Source organism: Cimex lectularius, unplaced genomic scaffold (assembly GCF_000648675.2).
Source record: "Cimex lectularius strain Harlan isolate CLEC.00 unplaced genomic scaffold, Clec_2.1 scaffold15, whole genome shotgun sequence".
NCBI classification, from domain to species: Eukaryota; Metazoa; Arthropoda; class Insecta; order Hemiptera; family Cimicidae; genus Cimex; species Cimex lectularius.
This window is the reverse complement of record NW_019392667.1, coordinates 658,402-685,275: the sequence shown is the minus strand read 5'-3', so window position 1 is coordinate 685,275 and position 26,874 is coordinate 658,402. Positions and strand designations below refer to the sequence as shown.

The window sequence follows — 26,874 nt, the reverse complement described above, 5'->3', positions numbered from 1 at the left end:
AGATCAATTGAGTCAGCCCAAAATATATTTATTAACAAAAATATATAACAAAATATACTATAAGAAAAGTAGTTTTTTCCTTATGACTACTTCTAGGTTTTTTTTCATTGAGCAGATCAATCTGAGAGGACACAATAGGCAAGAAGAATAAAGTTAAATAAGTTAATTGACATATGAGCTTCATTTGATTATTTTCTATATTAAAAACAAACATGTTTAGTCTTTTGTTCACAACGTATTTTACACAATAAAATATTAATGTGAGATAAGTTAAAAGACACCGGTTAAAGCTCTTTTGGCAATCCCTTTGTACACGGGCTGAGCACTGTCTTGGACATTGTTAGTCGGTTCTAGAACTGTTGCTGGACTTTTCGCACCGGTGGGTTCCTCGTTGGGTGTTGGCAGTTTGTCATCCTGATTTAATTTCACCGTTGCAGTCGGATCGGGGGTGAGGATCTCCTCTTTGCTGGTGTTCTGCGTCTGTGATTCTATATCGTCGGCGACTTCTGATTCATCCTGAAACCAAAAAAATAATGATATGAATAACTATTTTTATTTCTTCAATACAACTAAGCAACAACAACACAAATCATCGTAAAATTTACTCATGGTCGATAGACCACCTGAGGGGTTGCGTTCCCAATTACATATCTTGACTAGATATGTACATAAAAATCTATAATGTGGGAGGATTATGAACCCACAGTTTATTAATATGTAAACGTACATAAACACTAAAAAAAGAATTAAAAATTATCAATTTTGCAACAAGAATAATAGCAATAAAGATTCGAATATTATTTGCCAACGATATGCATTTAAAAAAATTTATATACATTTTAAAGTTGACATTGAACGGAAGGATTTCCCCTCGAACTGTCAACTTCCTTTCCTGAGACTATTTGAGAATTGTTTTTCGTAGTTTTTGGATTGGGACCAATAGTTTTTAGAGGGAAGTAAATTTGGTTGGCGTCTCCTTGACGGTAAAAAGAAATTCTCGTTTTTCCTACCAAACTTGGTGTTTATATCACCTAAGTTGATTAAAGCCTTTGAGATGAAAATCTATTTAATTTTTTTAACAAAATCCTAAGATCTTTATGTCCTCTATTCCAATTTTCTGGGGAATAAGAAGCGTCTTTTTACATACACATAAAGTTTTTTTTAAAGTTAATATTATTATTGTTTACATAAAACGATTAACTTGATGAGAATGTATTTATAAGCGTGATTGCGATGTTTTTACCACGAGTAGAAAAATCTGTGTTCAAGCTACACGATTTTTTCATATTAAAGGAAGCTTTTATCTCCTATTATACAATGTAATATAGAATGTGTATATATATATATATATATATATATATATATATATATAATGTTGATTATATTAGCACATAAATTGGTAATCAATCAGTTTGTAAGTGTAATTGATAATCTGTCAAATCAGTCTTACGGCATTTATTTTATTTTTTATAACAGCGACTACAACAAGGACATTTCGCAGTCACGCTTATAAATACATTCTCATCAAGTTAATCGTTTTATGTAAACAATAATAATATTAACTTTTAAAAAAACTTTATGTATATGTAAAAAGACGCTTCTTATTCCCCAGAAAATTGGAATAGAGGACATAAACATTCACACAATTTTCATTTTAGGTTCCTAATCGCTCTCTATGTAGCCAAAGAAAGACACCTTTCAATTAAGTTAACTTTTCTCTACATGCCGAACACATACGCTACATCCCAGGCGCTGAAGATGACCTCAATAAAGATCGAAACATTGGTACGGCAAAGAAAATGTTTTTTCTAAACCTACATCACACCAGACCGCATCTCACGATCTCTAAATAATCATTAATTATCTATCTCTAAATATTACACATTCATAATATTGATTGGTGGACTTGATTCATACTTGATTCGGTCTGGTTTTTCCATTATAAAACCCTTTTTTTAGGACCTTAGTTAGGTCTGTGATTTTACTAACTTTCAATTTATTATTTGACACGGTCATGTTGTGATTAAAAACTTTGTGCAGAAATTGTCACGATAATCGGTCATGGAAACTCCTTTGGTATCTAGATTTAGCTTTCTCAATTTATTACTTTAATTTAACACAAGATTGATCCACATTTTAACAAAAAATTGTGTAGAAAGCACAACAGAGTGCTAAATCAATACCTGAAACTTGTCGGACCACCAAGGAGGAGTGTAAACTTCTCCTTCAGATGCAGTGTGAAAAGATGAGCTGCGGGAAGGAGGAGTGCAAGTACATTCACTAGCAGTTATGAACTCATCCTCCTCGCAGCAGGTCTTATGACTTCCACTTCTTGGCGTACCGCTGCTCGAACTGCTCTTGTCCAGACTTCCGTACCAGTCCTGCAAAAACAAATTATTAGCCCGCGATAGACTGACTATCAATACTAGGTTACGAACATCTTGCGTCGGAGAAGTATCGAGTATATCGGAAATGTCCCCTATTTCGTGGTAGGAACAAAGTGCGGCGTCAAGTTGCTCCGCGAGTGCTATCACTTCGGCCACGCGCTCAGAAATTGCATCGACCGCGCTCCGGTTGTAGTCAACACCCAGTCCACTCCTAAAAATACTTTTTTGTAGAAAAATTACGTGTTTAATTAAGACTTGTAGACGTACTGTTGATCGCATAGAGGTTCTTTCAGCCTACTTTTGAGCAATCGGGCTAGTCTGATCATGCGGGCGACTTCGAGCAAAACCGTTTCCCTTCTTTCCAAAAGCTTCAAGAGGACATCGTCTTTGACACGATCCACCTTACGTGACATCTCGATGAGCTCTTGGCAATGCTAAAACGAAATGAATTAAACTCACGTTACAGTGATATTTCGATCGATGAATTACTTTATTTAGAGACCGATGAAGGACAGCTGTCACCCTGAGTCTCGTCATGTGATGATGGCCAGCCGTCTGGAGTCGTTGCCACGACTCTTCTAATTTTACGCTCAAATCCAAATTGGGTGCATCGGTGAGTTTACAGGAGTGCCGCAGTGATAATGCGGCTCTTAATAATTGAGATCCAAATTCATACGTTCCCTAATAAAATCAAGCAGAACATTGTTATCAAGTTGTACCAAAATAGTATGCAGCTTAAAAATTACCTTAGCGGTCTCTTCAAAAGCTTGTTGGTCATCTTTTTGCTGTTGGATTTCTAAAACGTTGCAGCCGACTTGAGAATGTGATTTCATCATGACATCAAACAGATCATCCAGCCATACTACAGCCTACAATTTACATCATTTATAATCAAATAAAAACAAAGCGATGAAATATTTAAATACCTGCGCCGCATCTTTTTCGTAGGAATAAATATGTGAAGCTTGCTCCAAAGTTATCCTCTGAAGTTCAACGTTGTCTCTGAACAATTCACTTCTCGCTTTTGTCATATCCAGAATCTCCCTGATGTTCAAAATGTCTGCTCCATAATCAACCCTTGATCAATTAAATTCATTTTAGAACTAACAAAATTAAATCCAACTACAAACTACCAATTTTTTATGAGCATGAAAACTTAAGTACATTCTTAAGAACATTGATTTAATTTGCTTAATTTTTTTAGAAATTACAATGAATAACGACCATCTTCCGAGATTTCGTTAACTTTTATATTATATTTTCTTACCTAATTTCTCTTCCAAGTGCATCCTTAACAGGCATGGCCAGTAGATCAGTCAATTTTTCTCCTTCTCGTACCAAAGCATCTTCAAGCATATCTAAAAAAATATTTCAATACATTCATTGAATCAAGGACGACTTGAAAATTATAAATATTTACCTATATTTGATTGGCTTTCTTGTAATTGCAAAAGTGTTCCGTGAGCTTTTTCCAATTCCTCCAGGTCCGGAGTCATGACTAGGTTTTCATAAACATCACTCGTCGTCTGAAAATACTCAGATACCAATCGGAAGAACCTTGCCGAAGAGATTAGAATGTTTCGTCTCCTTTCAAGCCTTGTTGCAAAGCTTCTTATGACAAAGTCCATGAAGTCCCTTTGGGCTTGAAGGTCCTCAGGGATCGAGATGCCACACTGAGTCGAGCCGTTCATTTTGTGTAAGAGCTCTGCATAATGACCGTATGTTTCCTATAGTTGCAAAAATAATTAAGAGCGAAATTCATAAATAAAATATCAAAAACAATCTTGCACCGGCCTTCGAACTGGTACGACAGCTGAAGGATCGTGTTTGATACAGCCATTTTATCTAAGTATAGAAAAAAACTATTTCTATTTCTACATTACGATTGTTTGTTTCAAATTTATTATTTCTTGTAAGAAGTTGATTATTGGCGGTAATTATTCTTTTAATGTTTTATTAATTTCTGCTTGGCTTCGACTAGTGACAGTTTGCCAGGATGTTCTCGGACAGACAACCTCCGGGGATCCTAGTACCAACGAATTTGGACGTTTCCAAATTGATGGCGACGTTCCCGAAAATATAGACCATTAGGTCTGAAATGATCAAATTTTTATCTTTATTAATTTACATTTATTATATTTATTATTTATTATAACTAAGGACTGAGGGACGTGGGCTTGGTGACGTGGAGGTGGCCCAGCGCGATGGGCCTTCATCTGTAGTGCGGGACATCCCAATCCGGAACCGGGAATGATGTGGACGGTGGCAATGACATGCACATCTTTCGTGTCGTAGCTACCAAAAAAATGTGATAAAAGAACAGGGAGAAGATCCGTGCATTGCACAGATTGGTACCCCCGGGTGGGGAAGCGATGCCTCCTCTTTCGAAGTTTGGTGGAGTGGTCCTCCGGAAGTCATAGAGACATAGAGATGCCGTCTGTAGCTTAAGGCCGATGCAAAAAACATTTTAAAATATAAAATAATCATTACTCTGCAAAGCAGCTCGAGCGCTTCGTGGTCCCTTCTGAGCTTTTCAGCTGAAGCAATGTCGAACCCTACTTCATTATGAGACGATAGTAGGTCTTCTCCTTTGGTCAAGAGCCACTCGGTGACCTTCTTCACACCAGATTCCAATTTCGTTATTTCCTGTTAATCAAATTGTTTTTAGTTCTAAGTGTTTATATAAAAGAAAAAATTGTACCTTAGCATCAGCAATGGACTTTTGTAAATTTGTCCAAGCTTGGTGCAAAGCGAGCAATCTTGTCCGAGCTAGGCCAAGCTGTTTGTCAATTTTCGCCCTCGTATCAAGGATGTCCTGACCGATAACATCTGTTATCCTTGCAATACCAAAATCGTCCAGCATATTTCTTCCTGAATTTACCATTTCGAGAATAAACATTTCCATTGAATGTTGTCTTGTATATACTACCTTCTTGTATAAGGCTGTTCGCCATATAACAAGTATTGTTGTAAGTAGCCGATGTCTGGGTCATTGTCCTAGCACCATTGTTCAGTCCTTGACGAGCCCCAGTTAAAATTTTCGTAACACGCTCCAACTCAGTTTGGGTTTCGGTGTTCTCTCTAAAGAACCTTTCCGCTTTCTGTAAATATAAACATATCAATTTTTAATAATTAAAACGTTGGTTAATTAAGAACGTACAGTTCTGTCTTGGAGCCAGCTCGCATGGTCATATTCAAGAGAGCCACCCAAATCTTCAGTTAGTTGTGAAAGCTCAATGTGCTTGACCAGTCGTGATTGAGGAATATAAATTGGCTACAAATAGAATATAATAAAGTATAGTTGTGCCAATAAATTGTGATATTCTTATATTCTTTTTTATACCTCGAATGTTTTGCAGACTCTGGTGCAGTTGTCAACGCGTTTGTCCCAAAAAGCCTCGGGCCTAATGACAATGGCCGTCGCAGTCTCTTCGCTCAAGCCTTGCAGGAGGTGACGGATACAAAGCCTGGTGAGACGCCAGTTGCTCTTCTGAGCGTCAACTACAAAAGTCAGCCCTTTTCGCCTCGTCTCATCACTGCAACAATTGTTAATCAGTACCTTCAACTGAATTCCCTCGGTCAACATCTTTACCTGAATATGGACAGGATATATTGGACAGATTTTTCGAGCTGGGTTTTGTCGAAAGAGGCCAAGTCGACGGCCGTCGTGACCTGGATGATGGGTTTGCCCTGTCTGTCCCGTCCTCCTGGAACCCTCAAGCTTCCGACCAGACGCGCGATGTCATCGTTCATTTCGCCCTCATCTATAAGTAACATCACAATTAATCAATTATAAAGATATTTTGTTGCAGCCTGCGAGGTGATTTGAACGACTCCGATCATCCTGACCTGCCATTTATGGTTTGTGGCAAACCAACCACACGCCTACAGGATTGTCGGGACGGTCGGAATAAAAGATGCTGAGTTAGGTGGTCTAGTTTTTTATGATTGTAAAAATTATATTCGGAAGTCTATACGAAGGACAATAGCATGGGCAATGGTTAAAAGGATTTTGGACCACTTGATTGAATCCAAAATTTCGATTCCGTACCTCCATATTTGTTGAACTAAGAGTTTTGATCTGTTGTCAAATAGCCCTTTGTATGGTTTATATCGAATGTTCCATTGTTTTGAATCGAGTGTGGGAGTTCAAAGTAAGTCCTTTGTCGATATGATATCCCATAATACGAACGTCATTGACTGCTGTATAGAGAACAGAGTTGATTAGAATGGAGGCGAAGGGGCACTGCGAAGGGTGAGGTTATTTGCTGTAGCATTTTGCTACGATTTAATTTCGTAGAGTTTAATTTTCAATTTCTTGAACCATTCTTCTAAACGAGATTGTCCTGGAGATTACTGAGGGCCCTTGGGCCAGAGTTTGCTGAATATGATGGCGGCATCCGTGTAAACATTTGAAAGTAATTTGCATCGTTCTAATTCAGTTTGAAGTATTCTGTTAAAGGTATTGAAAGCTACAAAAAGCTTAGAATCCGTCTGGTCATCACTGCTTCATGGTGCTTTATCCGTAATTTGTTTAGAAAGGAAGCCTTCAACCAAATAATTAAGATGACCTAGTAAATATTGCTTATTCAAAAACGGTTGAAGTTGTATTAAGTAATAAATCCTTCTCACGACATATTAGTTTAAAGATGATCTCTTATGTGTGTTTCTTAGTGACCTGTGGTTTCATAATTTGTTGAAGTCGTGAGGAGCGGTCAAGAATGAAGTAGTTTAGAAAAACACCTTTTTCATTTTTTGCCGACCTTTTGACCTTTATTCGGGTCATCTTCAGGCCATAAGGTGCTATTCTTGTGTGTCATATTGATTTTGTGTGAAAGCGTTGTTGGCAACTTTTGTGTGATGTCCACAGTACTTTCACATAAAACTAATATGACACCACGAGAATAGCTCCACACGTTATGCCCTGAAGATGACCCGAATAAAGGTCGAAAGGTCGGCAAAAAATGAAAAAGGTGTTTTTCTAAACTACTTCATTCTTGACAGCTCCTCACGACTTCTAAAAACAAGTTGTTCTAATTTATATTTGTAACGTTTATACTTTGGCACAAATAAAGTATTATAATTATTATCATATCTGGAAAATTTGTAATGTTTAAAACTTGAAAGTTCTCTAACATTAAAAAATAGGGTCCTATTGGACATTATCACCGGTTTCTACCTCCTAACTTTCTAGAAAATAAAAAATCACATAAAAACCTGTAATTACAAAAGAGGTAATTTCAAACCCAACACGGTACAATAATGTATCATTACGAGCCGAGGCCCAACAAAAAACAAACGTTTTAATGACGTGTCAGATATCCGTTTCGGGAGGTTGAAGCTCCGTGTTGGAAAGGTGTTGAGCCGAGGAGCTAATTATAAAAGTACAATGGTGTTAAACACCGTCCTTGGTTCATTTTGTTATGATAATCACTCTATTTTCTAAAAGGCGCGGGCACACGGGCTGGATTAGGTACGTGCCTTCCGCGATAGGTGCCGGATGTGGTGTTAAATAATAGATTTCTTCAGGAAGGATTATTGTGTGGAGACAATGAGTTGTTAGCCCTTTTTGAGTACGAATTCAAATTTATTTAAATCTTTGCTAACCCAGATAATTGTTGACCAAACGTTTTTCCCCCGACAGGAACAGATTGTATTTTTCGCGTAGTATAGTATGAAAACCTACATTTTTTAAAAACCTACAACTCAGTAAATAACAAGTGTTTTTAATTATTTTTAGATGCAATAATTATGAAATAAACTTTGTACTAAACTATTTTGAACTTAGCTTTTATCCGTCAAATTATCCCTTTGTAATTTCAAACTAACCTTTTTAACTTGAATCAAACCATTTTTATTTCAAATTAACCTTTTTACCATCCAACAAACCCCTTTTAGCTTCAAATTAACCTTTTGAACTTTCAATTTAACCCTTTTTAACTTCCAGCAAACCCTTTTTAACTTCAAACAAACCCTTTTTTTATTTCAAATTAATTTTTTTTTAGCTTTCAACAAACCCTTTTTAGCTTCAAATTAATCTTTTTTCTTTGAATTTAACCCTTTTTAACTTTGAATTTAACCCTTTTTAACTTCGAACACTCTTTTTTTTACTTCAAATTAATCCTTTTTAATTTCAAATTAACCTTTTTAGCTTCAAATTAACCTTTTTAGCTTCAAATTAACCTTTTTAACTTTCAATTTAACCCTTTTTAACCTCAAAAAACCTTTTTCACTTCAAATTAACCTTTTTTAACTTTCAATTTAACCCCTTTTAACTTCAAAAAAACCCTTTTTTACTTAAAATTAACCTTTTTTAACTTCCAACAAACCCGTTTTAACTTCAAATTAACCGTTTTTTTCAACAACTTTTTTCATTTCAACTTAATCATTTTACCTTCAAATGAACCTTTCATCATTTCAAATTAACTTTTTGAACATTTAAATTAACCTTTCCTTTAAAGCATTAAAAAAATATTTGGAGATAGTATGAAATATAAGCATGAAAAGTAAACTTTCTGCTACCTGATCTTCATTCAATTTGAGAATTTTTGAAAAATATAAAAGAAGTACTTTTAAAAATAGTTGATTAGAAATTGAAAATGGTTAATTTGAAGTTAAAAGAGGTTTATTTTAAATTAAAAAAGTTAATATTTAATTAAGGGTGATTCTCGAGGTCTGCAGGAAATTTATTGTAAAGTACAAAAGCTGGAATCACCGGTGGACTGCGAGAAGTGCTAAGCTCAAAAAAGTTAATTTGCAGTTAAGAAGGGTTAATTTGAAATTAAAAACAGTTAATTTAGAGTTCAATTAGTTAATTTGATGGAAAAACGCTCTAGATACAAAGAAAGCTTACGAAAAATGTAGTTTACATATACATTTTATTTGTCTATAAAATTCTTAAAAATACAGCTTAATAAATTTTTTAAAAAGAAAGTTTTTCATGTTTTAAAAAAATTTGTGTGTTCCAAAGAATATTGTCAAAATATTTCAGGATATTTCTTCATCAATTTCTTGTTGGATAATTGCATAGTTCTTAATAATTTATCTTTATTGTGATAAATAATTGCTCAAATTATTTTAAGTTATTAAGACTACACAGAAAAATAAAATTTATACACAATCATTGTTTATGCTAACAAAAATAAGCGCCAAAGTGTAATGTCCTAGTTGGCGGAATTTTTTCTGTTTGATAGTTCAAAGTTAATTTGTTTCTGTAAAACATTAACCCTATCTATTGATAAGATGTTTGGAAAAAAACGTGATCGTTTGAAATCTGCATGTTTTCTTTGTCTTTCGCGTGAATGTCAGCGGGTATTTCACATTCCTCGAGAAAAGGTCACCCCTATCGTTGAGAATCCAATGACGCCTGGCCATGAAACGAAATCCCACTGATGATCACGGGGTCTTATCCCTTTACACGTTACAGCTAGGACGAGAATGAGTTTCACCGAATAAACAGCGGCCTCTGTTTTTTCTTCTTTTTTAGTCAAAAGGGAAAAGCCTACATAAAAGGATGATTAATGATTTTTTTCATGTAGATAACATAAGTATGTTTACGACACGGCTCGTTAGAGCAGGATACGTCTTATTTTTCGCCGTTTCAATTATCTAGGATAAACGTTTTACTTTCTAATTACTACTATCACTATCGTTCCAAGCGAGCCTACAATTTTGTCATTATTTACCTGACATTAACATCCACGTAACGTTACACCGTTCTGGGATTATTTTCGAACAAACTTCAACGTCAACATATATTTATTTATTTTTTAATCCTAGTATAATCATCATTTGATCCGGCTAATCTCGTTATAAAAGGTCAAAAGGGAATAACTTTCATAAAAAGGATGATTTATAATGTTGGTTCATGCGGTTACATTAGTAGGTTTATTCCAGCTGTGGGCCTCTTTAGAAAGTCTAAGAGATTTACAAAACCCGAAGCGATCATAATCATCAAAACATGATTGAAAATTTTGGAATATAACCGATTATCTCTAAAACTTGGTATTTCATTGAACTTAATCAATTTCAAGTAAACCTGATTACTTTGTAAAATAATTTCCTATTCAACGGCCTGGGGAATGATTTTTTAAAAGGATCTTTATCGCAAGTTTGTTATGGACTGTGTGTTTTAATTGTTTCAATACCGTTACCCGCGCCTGGACCGTTCCAAATTGGGCAATGCTCTTTTTAACCCTGTCTTGTTTAACGAGCCATTGACGTACCTTAAAAAAAATTATTACAGAGAAAACATGGAAAAATGACATATTTTACTATTGCGATGTCAAAAATAATAATGAACGATTTTATCAAGTGCAAATAAACCGATAAAATGTACGACCTGTAGTTTTTCGTTTGTTACATATTAACAAACAATGGAGAAAGGGTATTTCGACGTTTTACTATTGAGTCTGAACAAATTATTGAAATAAACATATAGTATATAAGATACATATATCATTTTATTGTGTTTTAAAATAAACAAGTGTTGAGTCTGTAACAAAATCATGTGAGTTACGGTATTTTTCGTGCGAGTTTAGGTGTGATTCCTCTCTGCCTTTGTTGGTTTATATATGTTCTATAGATACGTTAGAATTATTTTTACCTAATGATGTTGTTTTTGTAGTTTATTAACAAACAATGGAAAAATTCCATCGGCTGATCCTAAATTTAATTACTTACAATCAGCATGAACAAATGTAATTACAAGGTAGGTTTAATGATTTATTAAGAATGACAATGGGTTGAGTTTAGTTTCTAGTCTATCTTTAATTATATGTGCTCTTCCGGTATGTTTCTTTTCGGTTTGTATGTCTATATTGTCGTATATGTGCACACCTTCTGTACCCGAAATAGGGATGCTTTTTTTGGTTTAAGCCCGTGCTAGTCCTGCATATGAGTTGGTCAGAGAGATAGAGAGAGAGAGAGAGAGACGCTTTGTTTAGCCACATCGTTAGTTCTCGTACTCTTACTTCCAACAACGTGGGATTTGGAGAGAAAGAGAGAGAGAGAGAGAGAGAGAGAGAGAGAGAGAAAGAGAGTAGTCGCAGAAAAAGTGAAAGGGAAGAGAATGGAGAGAGAGTGAGAAAAAAAAAGAGGGATAGAGAGATTGGTTTATTTAACCACGCATCAATGAATCTCATGGACCTCTCTTAGAGCCACCGTGGGAGAGGTAGATAGATAGAGAGATTCACAGAAGGAAAACGAGAGGAAAAGAGAGAATGAGAAAGGGTAAGAAAAAAGATAAAGATAGAGATATAGATAGATAGATTGTTTTATTTGGCCACATGGACCTATCTCAGATCCCAAGGGAGAGAGAAAGAGAGAGAGAAAGAAAGGGCGAGAATACACCCATAGACAAAAAGAGAGAGAGAAGAGAGAGAGAGAGTGAGAAAAGAAAGTGAGAGAAAATACACACAGACAGAAAAACAGAGAGAGAAAGGGAGCTTTAGAAACAGAAAGAGAGAGAAAGAAAGAAAGGGAAATTGAGACACAGAAAAATAAGAGAGAGAAAGAGAAAGAAAGAGAGCGAGAGATGTAGAGAGAGAGAGAGAGGGAGAGACACACACAGAAGAATTTACAGAGATTTACAGGGGTACATTACAAAGAAAGATACATGTACATAGATTTAGACACAGAGAGAAAGAGAGAGGGAAAGGTAGTAAATAGAGTGCTTTTCTTTTACAACAGCCTTTCTTTACCTCCTTGAACTTGTAGGAGTTTCAAATTTCAATATTGTCTTAAAGCTTGATTTTTTACTTTATCCCTTGTCCAAATGAAGTTTTATCCGACGATTTTAAATAATTGTTAATTCAAAGTTAACAAATACCTAATCCCAAGTCCTCTCACTTGATTATAAATTACAAAAGGAACAAGCATCCATGAATCAAAGCACCGTTAAAGTTGACGGATCGCCAGAACACGTCTGATCGAGAAAATATGCAAACCTGATCACTCCAAGTGATTATAAAACCAACTGACCTATCAACCTTTGGGTCGCATTTTACAGCGTCGAAGGGCCTCGCTCGTCGTACTTGGGTCGTGTCACCAGCGTGACTTTCCTCTTTTGCTTCATGGCACTGGAACAAAAACAAAAACAAATTCATTACGATTTACTTATTTCAAAAAACAATAAAACAAGAGGCCGTTTAGCCTGGGAACCATTGGTTTTCACGGTCATTACTAAACATACAAATCTACTGCCTTAATGTACTTTGATTGAGGGACAGAAACGTGCTTGAGAATCCAACTTACCCATTATACACACGCGCTTATGAATATTTAACATAAAACAAACGTTCAACATTATTTACTTATGTTTGTTCGTGAATGATTTTCTTTTTTCACCAAGAGCTCCCATTTTACTTATTTTAAATATTTTAAATCAATCTAAAAACGATAGTTGCTAATCTGTATGTTATTTTAAGGGTTTTTCATCTGTAAAACAGTAAGCAGATTCTCCTTTCGCAATAAAAAGGTTTAAAAGATTATCACATACAATAATCAGAAAGCACATGAAATAATTACAATTATTATATATAACATATAATAAATTAGCAAAAACTTTGTCAATAATAAAATTACTTGTTTTAGAAGGTTATATATCAAAGCGTTTTGGTTCTGATGCTTTCAGTTATCAGAAATTTAAGCATCTTAGTAATGAACAGACCTTAATGACATAAGGATGATAATAAAGTTTTTCAAATGAGAGTTTTTGCCTATTTTGCTAGCCATTTCTACTTTTTGACGTTGATGATGATGATGTACGCAAAAACCTGCTTAATATACAAGCATATTTCGCCAGAAGATAATCATGCAGCTTCATAACTTGAATTCTTAGCATGTAAAAGAACTTAATTATCCTTTCGAGTTAAAAAAAACTCCTCTGCCTTGACCGAATTATAATCCTCAACCTAGTAAAACAAGGATTTCCGATTACTCCAAATAAGGCTTACCACACATTTATATAAATAAAGTAGAAGAAAAAGACCGCAAAAATTACTGTTAGCCGGTTGCGCCTCCCCTTTAATGAAGGATGAGTATGTTATTAGTGGGAAACCGCGATTTAGGGCTTTACACCACAAGCCTTGCTACTTTATTTAATAGTTATTCGAAAAATAATCAGATATACGATAAAACCGGTCACGGTTAAAAGCTGAAGCACCCTGGAGTAAGGTAGGCAATCTTAGTACTACGTAGATTTATGATTAATATTTCGATTATAATTACATTCCGACAAGGCTTTTTGTAGTAATTTTTAAGCAGCTATCCATAGATTCTCAACATTACCCCCTTGAGAGGGCACTCTCAACACGACACGCAAGAAAAGCACAATTACGCAGAAAACAAACACTTTGAGCCCTGAAGATGATCTCTATATAGATCGAAACGTTGGCACGATAAAGAAAATGTTTTTTTTAAACCTACATCACACCAGACCGCATCTCACAATTTCCGAATAATGATAGTAATAAAGTTCTTCAAATGAGGGTTTTTGTCTATTTTACAAGCCATTTCTAGTTCTTGATGTTGATGATGAATGATGGCAAGGTTTACAACAAGTCAAGTTCAAATTTAACTTCAAATATGATTCATCTTGGTATAAACGATTGTATTTTTTTTTAAACCGTCATACGGGGTGCAAACTTATGTAGTTTTGACTCCACCTGGGGCGCAATCAGTTCGGAATTATGTGGGTGTGGCTTCACCTATGATCTAAGCCTAACTTTTACAAAAAAAACAACCACACTAAAACAAACTACCACATAATTGGAAAAAGTAAAGTAAACACGAAGCTAAAAATGCTAATTCTCCTTTAACTTACAAAAATGCACTTCTTCCCCTTGCAATTTCAGAATAAATTTTGCGGATTTTTCAAAGATGATTCCAGGCTGAGAATCTGATCCAAAATTAAGTTGTTGACTAGGCTCGCCTTCTAACCTTGACGTTACGCCTTTTGCAATTTTCTTCTTCAGTAAACAGCACACTTTCAAACAACGACAATGTAAAATTAGTTGATGCGCGTTGAAGAAATCCTGACTGAAAAATGTTCAACATTGAAAGACAATTGAGCTCATTTTACCCTTGAATAATAATCACCTCCGACTAAATCTTCTTCAGCCTTGGATTTCGCACATGAAGGTTAAAAATAAATGATGTACTCCGGTCATCTTTAGTTATTTTTAATACTATTTTCTTATACAGGATATATCCACTTCTACAGTCCACCCATTTAATTCGGAAACGATTAACCTTAGCAAAAAATTGTGTTATACAAACCCCAAGTTAATTTTGGCTAGGAATCGCGTGGTAGTAATTTAAATTAACATAATTTTCTCATCTAGCTGGGAAATGACACTAATTTGTTATTTTAAATGAGAATATCATATTTTTATTGTACATTTCATTTTAAGAGCTTATTTTGTGCGACTTCTACTGAAAGGAAAATTTTGATAGGAATGACTATTTCTGAGTTACGCCCGACGAAGAAGCGTGAGGAGGATATGCTTTTTGTAACAAGATGGCCCACTTCCTTTATTTAAAAAAACGATTAGCATTAGCAAATTAATTTAGAATAGGATTCGTAGTAACGCTAACTTTGCTATTTTAAATGATAATTCCATATTTTTATTGTACAATTTGTTTCTAGAGTTTACTTTATGCCGCTTTTACTGAGAGGAAAGTTTTCCATTTCCGAGTTATGCCCGGTTTTTTTGGTTCTTTTTTTTTTTTTTTTGCAAGCAAAAATATATTCTCACTTCTTTTAAACGAGTTATGGTATTATCTTCCATTTTGTTTTACCTTTCTTCTCTAATTGCAAATATGTATTTTAAAAAAATATGAATGTTTCTATGTTCTGTTATGTCTAGTTAAATTTCGAATGTCAATGACATCTTTTATTGTAATTTTTGTTTTTGTTATTTTCTCGATGTTAATCCTCTTGTAATCATTTGGGTTCTATCATACAATAATGTTTTCTCGGGTAATCATTTCATGTTCTGCTTTCCAACAAAAATGTACACAAGCGCCGAGAAGAGAGATATGCTTGTTGATTTTGTTGATGCTGGGCAAAGTTTTTTTTTTTTTTTTTTTTTTTCAAAAAGTAATATAAACTAAGCGCAAAAGCAATCACATGATCCTACCCTATTCTGAGACGAATCCTATTCTAAATTAATTTGCTAATGCTAATCGTTTTTTTAAATAAAGGAAGTGGGCCATCTTGTTACAAAAAGCATATCCTCCTCACGCTTCTTCGTCGGGCATAACTCAGAAATAGTCATTCCTATCAAAATTTTCCTTTCAGTAGAAGTCGCATAAAATAAGCTCTAAAATTGAAATGTACAATAAAAATATGACATTCTCATTTAAAATAACAAAGTTAGTGTCATTTCCCAGCTAGATGAGGGAGTTATGTTGAAAATGTTACTACCACGCGATTCCTAGCCAAAATTAATTTGGGGCTAATTAATCACAATTTTTTGCTAAAATTAATCGTTTCCAAATTAAATGGGTGGACTACAGAAGTTGGTAGACCGTGTGTAATGTACTGTCTATTGCCTGGATAAAAATTTTATGAAAATCCATTCTAGGAAGAAAAGGAACTATACTAACCGACTATAGAAATTAATCAAATGATTACAATCAAACAGTCTAAAAACTAAGTCATAATACAAAAGATATTACTTAATTGTGATTTCTTTCTATCAACTTATTTTAGTAGGATCGTAATAGGTTTCAGTTATGTTGGAGATGATGTGTCGATATTTGTTTAGTGTAAAGAGGTTAATGCTGTAAATGTTGGCTTTACATCGATTTTAATGCAGTTCCTGAGCTTATCTTGAGAATCGAGCTTATCAAGTAGGAGCAAGTCCACCTGTGACCATGTTTCTTCTTCTTTGTTTTAATTTTTGTTGAATATGCAGTCAATATTAGCTTGTTTACTGCTTCAGTGTTTTTTATTTGTCCTTTCTTGTTCTCCCACACTGTGACTGAGTGGATATAAATTGATCTACCTGACCAGAAATAAAAAAAGTCGTACATTTCATGCGGACTTCGTTTTGCCACACATCTAGTCGCCCTCCGATTCAAAAATACCAAAAAGGATTTAAAGCCCCATTAAGCTTGTCTGCAGCCTGACAGATATGTGAAACCTGGGAGGTGTTTGGCAGCGGCGAGGGAACGACCTTTGAAAACCGGTAGGTTTGGGCGGCGTGGAGACGGCCGTCCCACCTTCTCCCATTCCCTCTTTCTTTCTAAGTCGCCTTCGCCCTTGATCCATTCCCGACCCCTTTCTCCAAACCAGCACCGCGCCTGGCATTCTTTTTGGACCGGCGGACTGCAAGTGCAACCACAAGGTCTAGATCTGTGAACCGTTAAACCACTATTCCAAAAAAATCGCTCTCCCAAGGATTGTTACTGGAACGGTCGTCTAAATCAAAAATCAAATTAGCAGATTGCAGAAGCAGTCCAATTCAAAAATTAACAACCTCAAGGTACTCAAAAATTCTCTTTAAACCACCAGTCTGCCTCTCTAAAACAAAATAAATCACCGCCTCTCTACAAACGACGAGGAAATTCGGACAAACAGGGAAAATCAACTTGCTGACAACTATAAAATTAATTCCATTATATTTAGTGGTCTACTGATCAAATTACTTCTTTCAACTAATTAATCTTTTTATGTAAGGTTTTGGTTGAAATGGTTCGAATCCCGCTCTTGACAATTTCATTTCAACCAAAACCTTACATAAAAAGATTTATAAAATTAATCTTCCTTGATGTTAAGTATCCGATGCATACATCGGTTTTGCTCGACTGGAGAGCGAAAATGATAAATCATCAATCGTGACTGATTTATCAGCGCGATCTGGACGAAAACCCTGGGGGCTTTTCATAATGAAAAATAAACAGTTAACATTCATACTGTTAATAAATGTTTAAACGCGCTTTATTTACATGTTGTCATTAATGATATGTTGATGGAGAGAAGTAGGCAGGATTGAAATATTTTCACACTAATTAATCTGAATTATTTAGATCATTTATTAGAGATATTCCTAATTTTCTCTCAATGGGACCAACTATAGTTTTAATGATTATTCGGAGATCGTGAGATGCGGTCTGTGTGACGTAGGTTTTAGAAAAACATTTTCTTTATCATGCCAACGTTTCGAATTATTATTGAAATCATCTTCTGGCACTCTCAACACGACACACAAGAATGACAGATCTACATGGAAAACAAACTCTTTGAGCCCTGAAGATGATCTCAATGAAGGTCGAAACGCTGGAACGATAAAGAAAATGTTTTTCTAAAACATACCAGATCGCGTCTCACGATCTCCGAATAAACATTGACTAACGATCACTATAGTTTTAATTCCTCGTGTAATCATGGTAAATGATCTCGAGATAGTTCCAAATAAATTATGTATGTAATATAACCCATATAACCAGCAATAACATCATTAATTACAATCTAATAAAGTTCTAAGAAAACTACTTAGTTCAGTCGTCGTTTATTTAGTATCAGTTAACAATACTATTTTTCCACAAACAATACCATCCAATACTATATTAATTTCGTTAATGTATAGCCATATTTAAGTTATATTTATAAGATTTCGTACTAACTGTAAACTAAATAAATTGCAATATTTTATTCGTATTTACTATTATTTTTATTTATGAATGGTAACAGTAAGAAAAGCGATTGTCAAATTGTGTTCGTCATTGGATTAGATAATTTGGAATTTGATCTTTTTCGTTCGGTTTATGTTGATTAATTTTTAAACGGACCAAGGGTAGTGCAATTTCTGGCGTGTGGATACAAAGAAGGATCAATTGCACAATAAGTCATAGTAGAAGAAAGACTTTCGTCACCATTGACCCAAGATGGAACAAAAGAGAATTTATAAGATTTTCTTTAGACGGTTTGTCAAACAAAACTAATTTCATCATATAAATGTTGTTGCTCGAGCCTTTTAAATATCAGATAATCATAAAAACCTTGAACTTCAAATTTTTATCTGCCTTACTTCAAATATATTGCATCATTTGTGGTATGTTTACTTATATATTTGATTGGTTAAATAACAGATAAACCAACTATTTACCCAAACCTTTATAAAAGTATAATCATTTCAACAGATTTAGGGTATTTTGTATTTTCATGACAAATAAAATTACAAAATTACCCGACCGCATCTCACGATATCTGAATAAATAAAATTACATTTATTGATACGTAGATTCGTGTTATTTTTAGTACCTTTAGTACTTATGATAATTTAACACTTCAATTATTTGTATTATAAAAAAATACATTTTAAAAAGATTTACAAGCACCTTTGAACTTACATTTGTGGCAATATTTACCTAGCAAAAGAAAAACTCTCCTGATTGACAAATATTTATGAAAAATACTTATATAACATTAATTAGGCATTTTGAAAAGAACCAAAATCGTCGTGAAAGTAGGTTGAAATAATTGTTTACAATGCAACGCCTTTTCTGTACTGCTATTCAACCGCAAAATTTCAAACCCCGCGGCTTTCTCTGCCTTGATTGCTGCTTTGCGGCTTTCTTAATCCGTTTTCTAACCGGCCGAATTAACGAGAGACTGCAATATTTCCATTACAACCAGATATCTGCGAGACCTTTTCATGGATGACGTAACATATTTTACATTCAAATATAAACTTGAACAAAGGAATTTTTGATGTGAAAATGCACCAACGTTTGAAGACATTTCACACACATTATGGTTGTAGTTTCAAACAGCAACGAGCTGAACCGTTGCCATGTTGTCAAGACAGTTGTGACACAGCAAGAAAAAAATGTTGTTCAACTTCATCTTGTAAATAGGGGAGAGTGAGAGTGAGAATGCGAAATGAAAGAGTGAGTGAGAGCGAGCGTGAGAGAGAGAGATAGTGTAGTGTGTGTGTGTGTGTGTGTGTGTGTGTGTGTGTGTGTGTGTGTGTGTGTGTGTGTGTGTGTGTGTGTGTGTGTGTGTGTGTGCGTGCGCGTGTGTGTGCGCGTGTGTGTGCGTGCGTGCGAGTGTGTGAGTGTGTGTGTGTGTATGTGTGTGTGTGTGTGTGTGTGTGTGTGTGTGTGTGTGCGCGCGTGTGTGTATCAAACCACTGAGGGAGAAAGAGAGATTAAATTTGTTCATATAAGAAAGAAATAGAGAGAGAGAGTCGTTGTGTCACAGTGATTTGGTCAATATTGACTGCTATTACACCCAACGACTTAGTATCGATTAGTCATTTTATCAAACGACTCAGAGAGAGAGAGAGAGAGAGTCGTTGTGTCACAGTGATTTGATCAATTTTGACTTCTACTGAGAAAGATATATAATATCAGAAAAAAGTATAAATCCACTTTACAATTACTTTCCAAAGTTGGTTTGTACTTCATGCTACTGCTGAAGCTGTAACGTGAAGCATTTTTTTATGTTTAGTAATCTATGATGTATTTGAAATGATAATTTCTTCTCATCATTCAGATTTCTCATAGTAATTATAAACGAGTGTCATGTCACAAATTGTGGAATTATATGTGTGATCATAAAATATCTTATACAACAAACTTTATATTGTAAAATTAGTTTTACAACAAAATTTATGGTAGTCTTCCGTTTCGTTGGTTTGGGAGGCAGAAGACAATGGTTTCAGACAGCGATTATTATAATGATGACATAAAATCAGACAAAAGCGATCAATTTTTGTATGAAACAATAAACCTTTTAATGTCCTATTGTGAAAATCGACCATTGGATCAGGACTTGCTTTTGTTTCACCAGCGCCCAAGAAGTGGTTGCATAATTGGCCCACATTTGTTCGCATATTTTATACGCTGCTATATATGCTCAAGTTTCAACTCTTCCAACTTCGATGTAACGATGAACCTCATCCGACTGCTGTAATACTATGCGATGAAAGATGAGATGAAGTTATTATCCAGAAATTCAAATCCGTGTCCAACCAGTCGACCCATGATGAATGCAATGATCTCACACCGCTGGAATGTTTTCTTTGAGCTCGTATTAAAGATTCCGTTAAAGAAACCCGACTGACAACTGAAATTGAAGATAATGAAGATTGCTCCGGTTAATTTAGAGAAACTCAAAAGTGAAAATTTACACTAACGAGAAAATATTATTGTAATTCATTCAGTGTTCATGTAGGATATGTTAAGTTTTTACTGCTTCTTTTTTAATTTATACCGTTAAAATTAGGTTATAGTCAAAAAATAATGTACCTTTTCTCACTTTAAAATGACCTATCACAAAATACAACACTGAAGCAACACAGAGCAACTGCGAGACAACATGAATTGAAAAACGTAAAAAAAGCAGTTCCATGGGACTACGACTTAGCGTGAAGAAGACAAAATGGATAGTTATCAGGAAAAAACAAAATGGTTCACAGAACCTTCGCAAGATTGGCAGTGAGATAATTGAGAGAGTATCATCTTATAAATAACAATGATGAAAGAAAACATGATTTCTACAAACTATCGTCACTTATATTCCTAGAGAACTGATTAAAGGCACTTGCAGCATATTCATCTTATAAATATTTGGGGTGCTATGTCAAGGATAAATGAGACCCTGCATGCGAAATCCGTTGTAGAATCGAAGAAGCTAGAAATTCCTTACAGAAAATGACGAAAGTCTTGACAAACCAGGAATTCTGGTTCTTCGTTCTCGAATACTTCGATCTTATGTATTTAGTATACTTCTCTATGGGGTTGAAACTTGGACCCTTACAGACACATTATGCCGGAAGCTGGAAGCATTCGAAATTTGGACATACAGACGAATTCTGAAGATAACTTGGACAGCCAGAGTCACTAATGTGGCTGTATTACAGCGGATGAATAAAAAGCTAGAAATCCTGATTACCATAAAGAGAAGAAAATATTTTGAACACAATGCGCAATGAGAAATATCATCTGCTGCAGGTTATCTTTTAAAGAAAAATAAATGGGAAGCGTGGCCCAGGGCGTAGAACATTCTGGCTTAAGAACTTAAGCCAATGGTCCGCAGTGAACACAGCTGATCAATTTAGAATAGTTTTGGATCGAAACTAGTTCACGCTACTGATCGCCAACGTTCTACGAGGACATGGCACTTGAAGAAGAAGAAAAAACCCAACACACGGAGAAACTACACGATTTACACCTATTTTTCAAAATTTGCCCTTAATAGTAATTATTCATATTATCTCATATTTTCTTATAAGTTGGTGTATTTGTACTCTCATTATTTGTTGGTATACATTATGTTGAGGATGTTATATTGATGTATTTAATAGACCTGGGTTATCCGTGTTATATTTATGTTGATTACCATTTAATTGTGAAACATCATAATAAAAATAACGCCCGATAAGGCAAGTACACAACATAATACTATGTGACAGAACCAGACATAACACTACACGACACAACTCTACAAGGCACGTCAATATTTAAGAAGCACAAAACTACACAATATTCCAAAACCATAGCATACAGGATAGTGTAATGCCGTTATTTTCTGTCTATAAACGACATATAAAACCCATGAAACAAACCAGTCCAACTATGAAATAACAGGACACAATCAACCACAGAATAGTACAAACACCACATGACACACAGAACCCAACATAACACAAACACTAAAAGCCACAACAGTCTATGATCCGATAGAGTAAAAAAATATAAAATACTTAAAAGAAAAAACAAAAGCTATTATGACAGCAAAGCAAGACATGCTTCACAAACCAAAGGACACGACAAAACAGAGCACAACTTCACGATTTAGGTTTTTCCTCCACTTAATTGTAATTAATTGTATTTTCCCTTACATTTCGTGTTTTCTTACAAGTTTGTTTGTTGTCTCATTATTTGTTATTAGATATTTTGTTGAGGGTTTTATGCTGATGAACTTGTAGTTTGGTGGTTGGTTTATTTATGAAGAATGACCAGATGAAGGAATATAAAAAGTGTAGGTTTTGTTCCCTAGAACTGCAGCTATCTAACTTATTATCCTTTCCTAGGTCCTTAGTTTAATCGACTTTTGAGTTTTCTTCTTCCCTTAAGAAGTACTAGGTCATACTGTCGATACTACAATTCCTTTACCTGAGTTTTCTTTGTATCCCAGGTTATGTCTCCATTGAGCGGTTTTTTCGCATTTGAACATGATATGGGTAGTTGTTTCTTCCTCCAAATCCCATAAACTACTAATGGGTCATCATTGATATGCCCATGTTTTCTAGGTGTTTTCTCAGATGCCAGAGACCGGTAAATAGTCCTATCGCTCTTCTGAGTTTAGCACCCTCTAACTGTCGCATTGAGTCTTGGTAAAGGTTGTTTTAGCATAAGTATCTCTAGAATTTATCCACTTCTCCTGTTTACTTATGCTAATGCATAGCTGCATATGTAAGCTGCTTAGCTACCCGAGCTTATTGTTATTGTTTTTGCCAGTGTAACCCATTTGTTGTTGTTGTTCAAATTGTTTAATTCCCATCCAGTTTGATTGTTTCTGGATCCTAAAAGAACTTTCCCCTTGCGTGTTTCCAGTGCAATTGACGGGGTTGATTTCATTGTCCCTGTGACTTTTTTTCAAAATTAGAGAGCCGTAAGATAATTTGGGACTTATTACTGCCGTATATAGTCAATGGGCCATTTTCGGGTTGAGTCCCTAATATTTCCGTATAGTTCTTCTTGTAGTCATTACAGATATTTTACATTTTCTTATTATATGCAGCAGGTGAGGATAAAATGATCCTAGATGGCAAGACTACTCATTATGTTGATAAGATTTTTTATAATAATCCAGGATTACATATATGTATTATACTAAAAGGGGGAAATTGGACTTTTAATTGAAATTTATTTAGAAAAACGAATTGTTAAGTGGTGTGACCTCTGGTCTGAGACACCAACGTGTAGTGAAGATTTTTTTATAGAAGATATTTTACTTGTTTGTATCTTACTTTAGTACTTTATTCCTTGGGCTGCTTATTATGCAAAAAGAGTTGTGCACGTTCTTAATGAGTATGTAGAATTTTTACGGGATTCTTGGCCAGGTGTTTTAAATTAGCCCGTTATCCCGAGCACGTGATCTAGGGTAGAAAATATTAACAGGCAATTTGCTCTCGGGTGGGTAATTTCAGGAAAAATCCCGTTCTACTGGGACACCGGCCACGGTCGACCACTCTGCCATAATCCAGCCTATTATGCTTATTCGCGCTTGACGTGGGTGAATAATTTATTGGCAGTATACGTGTAACGTTGGAGATTTTCTTTAATTTAAAGCATCCATCTTTTATTTGACGTTGAGTTTATTTAATTTTTATGGAAAAAAAAAACAATGAAAATCAACCACAATTTATTTCCCATGTTTACTCAAAATTTAAAGTTTTAGTCTAAATGGAAATACTACTTTCCATCCCAAGTGAAGTAAATTAAAGAGATGTGTTGTGAAGTACATACGACTAAAACTACTAATTTAGATTACATTTATTTTTTTAATTGAATTTAGACCTGTTCGGATCAATATTCAAGGGAATTGGAAGGATGTCTCTCAAGTCCCGTCGAACGCTAAGCATTTCCTTTTAATCCCATGCCCTTAAAATTGATTTACGTTTAATTTCTCTTAAAAGATAGTTACGTATAACTTAAAATTGATTCTTATATTGCTTTGCCTTGACTGTCATCTAAATTCCTAAGCGTTATTTGTTTTTCACAAAAAAAAATCTGTTCTGCACTTGGCACACCAATTCGTACATTACTGTTCATTAATCAACAAGCACATTTTTTTCTTTGTGTATTCAAAAATAATTGTACATAATGGAAAAACAGTAACATTATGCATTTCATGCATGCCAGTTCTCAATATTTTCTTTCTCTGCATTTTTAAGCTTCTTCATTCTTTGTAATCAATTCTCATCTTGTCGTTTTAAAGAAACTTAAAGAAATATTGTGATTGAGGTTATATCGGGTTGTTTTGTGATTTCCATATTTTTCGGTATGTCGAGTAGAACTGTGTTCAGTGGTTGTGTTATAATGGGTTCTGTCGTTTAGTTCTATATTATATACTTTAATGTGACAAGGCGAATTTGAAAGAAAGAAAGGCTGACGCCTTTCGCTTTCGAAGAAAAAAAAATATCATCAGGACTTTGAAACTATTTCTAATGATTTATACCTTAGCCCTGATTTTTTATGTAAAAGATATTACTATGCTGTGGTTGGGTTGTTTGGTTGATGTCATGGTTGCACTCTATTTTTAGTCAAATCTAATCAACGTAATATTGTATGTGGATGTGTTTTGCGTGTTTATGGTTATGTGTATTCTTTCAGTGCGTGCATTTATTAGTGTGCGTGCAGAGCGGTGTCGATGAAATATAGCGTTACCTTCGCCCCTACGGTAGTGTGTGCGTTTAGGGCGAAATATTTATAAAAGTCGACCCTAACTTAGATTTGTCTATTAGTATTGTGTGTAGATCAAGGGAAGAATATCGAATACTCCACCTACTAAATGACTGAGGGCAATGAACATTGATGTGAATGTATTTATGCTACTGTGTTATAGAAGTTAGTTAGTTTTAGGTTATATTGTGGTTATGGTTATATTATATTTACTGCTGATATTACTTAGCGGATGAAAATCCCCGTTGGAGCTTAACCCCGTTGGTTGGGAAGCAATGATTTCCTGGTCGTCTGCCTTAAGGGAGATGCTAGCGACTAAGCAGCATAATGGGGTAGGTAAACTCGCAAGAGGTACAGGCCCTAGGGTAAGCACATCAGCGAGTGACAACCCTTCGGGACCAAAGCCCATAAGTAGTGGTGTAGACATCTCGTATATTCTTCTAACTAAAGTTCAGTTGCCAGTAAATCCCCAATAAAATATTTCAAAATAATGAGACATTAGGTACTACACCAACTTATAGAATTGATGAACCTTCGAATCAGTAGTTTTGTTACTTTATAAAGAATTATCAGCTAAATAATATAATGAATAGGTAATAAGCATAATTAATGAAGCCATAAATGTCGTTTTGAGTTGATGCAAATTTTACTGTCGAGCTACGAATTGCGTTGTCATGAAGGAAAACCATTAACTTTCTTTTAACTACTTTAAAATTTCACATCGTAACTTCACCAAATCGTGAACGCTTTGTCAAAAACCGAGTAAAAGAAAATGTGAAACTATTTCATTGTGAAAGTTTTTACATATGTAGATTTATGTATATATTTTTCCATGTTTCTTTCAAATATTCCAAAAATTAAATTCGCAAAGGTTGGACTTTAAAAAATATTGAAATGTTTTTAAAATATTTTTTACTAAACCTAAATAACTTTAATGACGAAGTAGGTACTTAAACTTTTCTGCCAAGATTTCTTAATAAGGCAATATAAGGCATAATTCAACTTTAGTGTTCATAGAAATTATATTTCCAAAAATCCGATTTGGAACGTGGGTAAAAAATGATAGTGTAAACTTTAAAAAAATAGCAGCTTAGTCAAACAGAAAAACCTTTTAAATAATCCAAGTTTCCGACCATGCCAAAAAAAATGTATTCAGAATAGACCAATTTTTAGTAATAAATAAAGCAGCAGTAAATTATTAATTTTAAAGCAAAAATAAACTAGTTTTATCCCAACAAATTGACTGAAAAAAAGTCTGAAGGAATATTTACGACCGAAAGAGAAGATCAAAGTAAAAATGTGATAGTGGTTAAAATTACACATTTGTCATAGGAAAACCGAAAAAAATGAAGTTTAGAATGTACATTTTTAAGGATGGAAAGGGTTATATTGTCGATTTAGAATCGCGGTAGTAGAACAAATAATTAATTACTACCTAGGTGATTTTTTTTTAATACAAAACCTAGCGGTATTTCTGCGTTTAGCCAGCGAGCCCCCCAGGGCTAAAAAGGGCGAGTTCGATTAGCTGTCGAGTTCTTCCTGTTTACATTCCCACGCGACAAGTCAGCTTCTACGGGGTCTTTCAGCAGGAGAGCAATTTGATGTCATTTCTCCCTCAATGGGGATGAAAATGTAAATGTCAGATTAATTGATGGAACGATTCTTCTTAAAATACATCTCAGTCGTTTTCCCCCGGCTGATCGGACCAAACCGGTTTGCTAGAGATAGAGGCGATGGGAAAGCGCTGACATCAGCCCATTTCTGTATGGGCCAGTTTAAAAATGTCAAAATCGCTCATTTATTTGTTTGCCCTCTTCTTCAACCATTGTTGAAAAAAATTGCCCAGGCAAGATATCCAACCTTATTTAAAAAATGTTGTCAATCAAGAGTGGAAATTTTAAAGACTTACCTTTTTTGGAATTCCTTATGAAGTCGTTTTCACTATTAAAAAAACCTGTTTTCGAAATTTCCCCGATTTTTTTATTTTTCACAAACGCCGGTTTTGAAACTTGATGAGGGCCACTGGACGACTCACGACTGCAAGGGAGCCTGAGTAACATTGATC

The 26,874-nt window shown here is 34.7% G+C and overlaps 1 protein-coding gene across 2 annotated transcripts; it reads right to left on the bottom strand.

Annotated features, from left to right (window-relative positions):
- Nucleotides 1-12: 12 nt before the first annotated feature.
- Nucleotides 13-26,874, bottom strand: LOC106673589 (SEC14 domain and spectrin repeat-containing protein 1-B). 2 transcript variants are annotated; one of them, XM_014405740.2, is made up of 17 exons: nt 26,719-26,874; nt 12,369-12,466; nt 5,980-6,151; nt 5,731-5,923; nt 5,548-5,661; nt 5,317-5,488; nt 5,089-5,258; nt 4,878-5,033; nt 3,808-4,114; nt 3,655-3,745; nt 3,314-3,464; nt 3,134-3,256; nt 2,877-3,068; nt 2,655-2,821; nt 2,439-2,598; nt 2,184-2,381; nt 13-516 (listed from the first exon to the last, which is right to left on the bottom strand). In XM_014405740.2, exons 3-17 carry the CDS (start codon nt 6,138-6,140, stop codon nt 271-273), a joined length of 2,601 nt encoding a protein of 866 aa, XP_014261226.1. In that variant the 5' UTR covers nt 6,141-6,151; nt 12,369-12,466; nt 26,719-26,874; the 3' UTR covers nt 13-270. The 2 variants fall into 2 exon arrangements, with proteins under 2 accessions (XP_014261226.1, XP_014261233.1); XM_014405747.2 differs by lacking the exon at nt 26,719-26,874 and adding an exon at nt 14,212-14,373.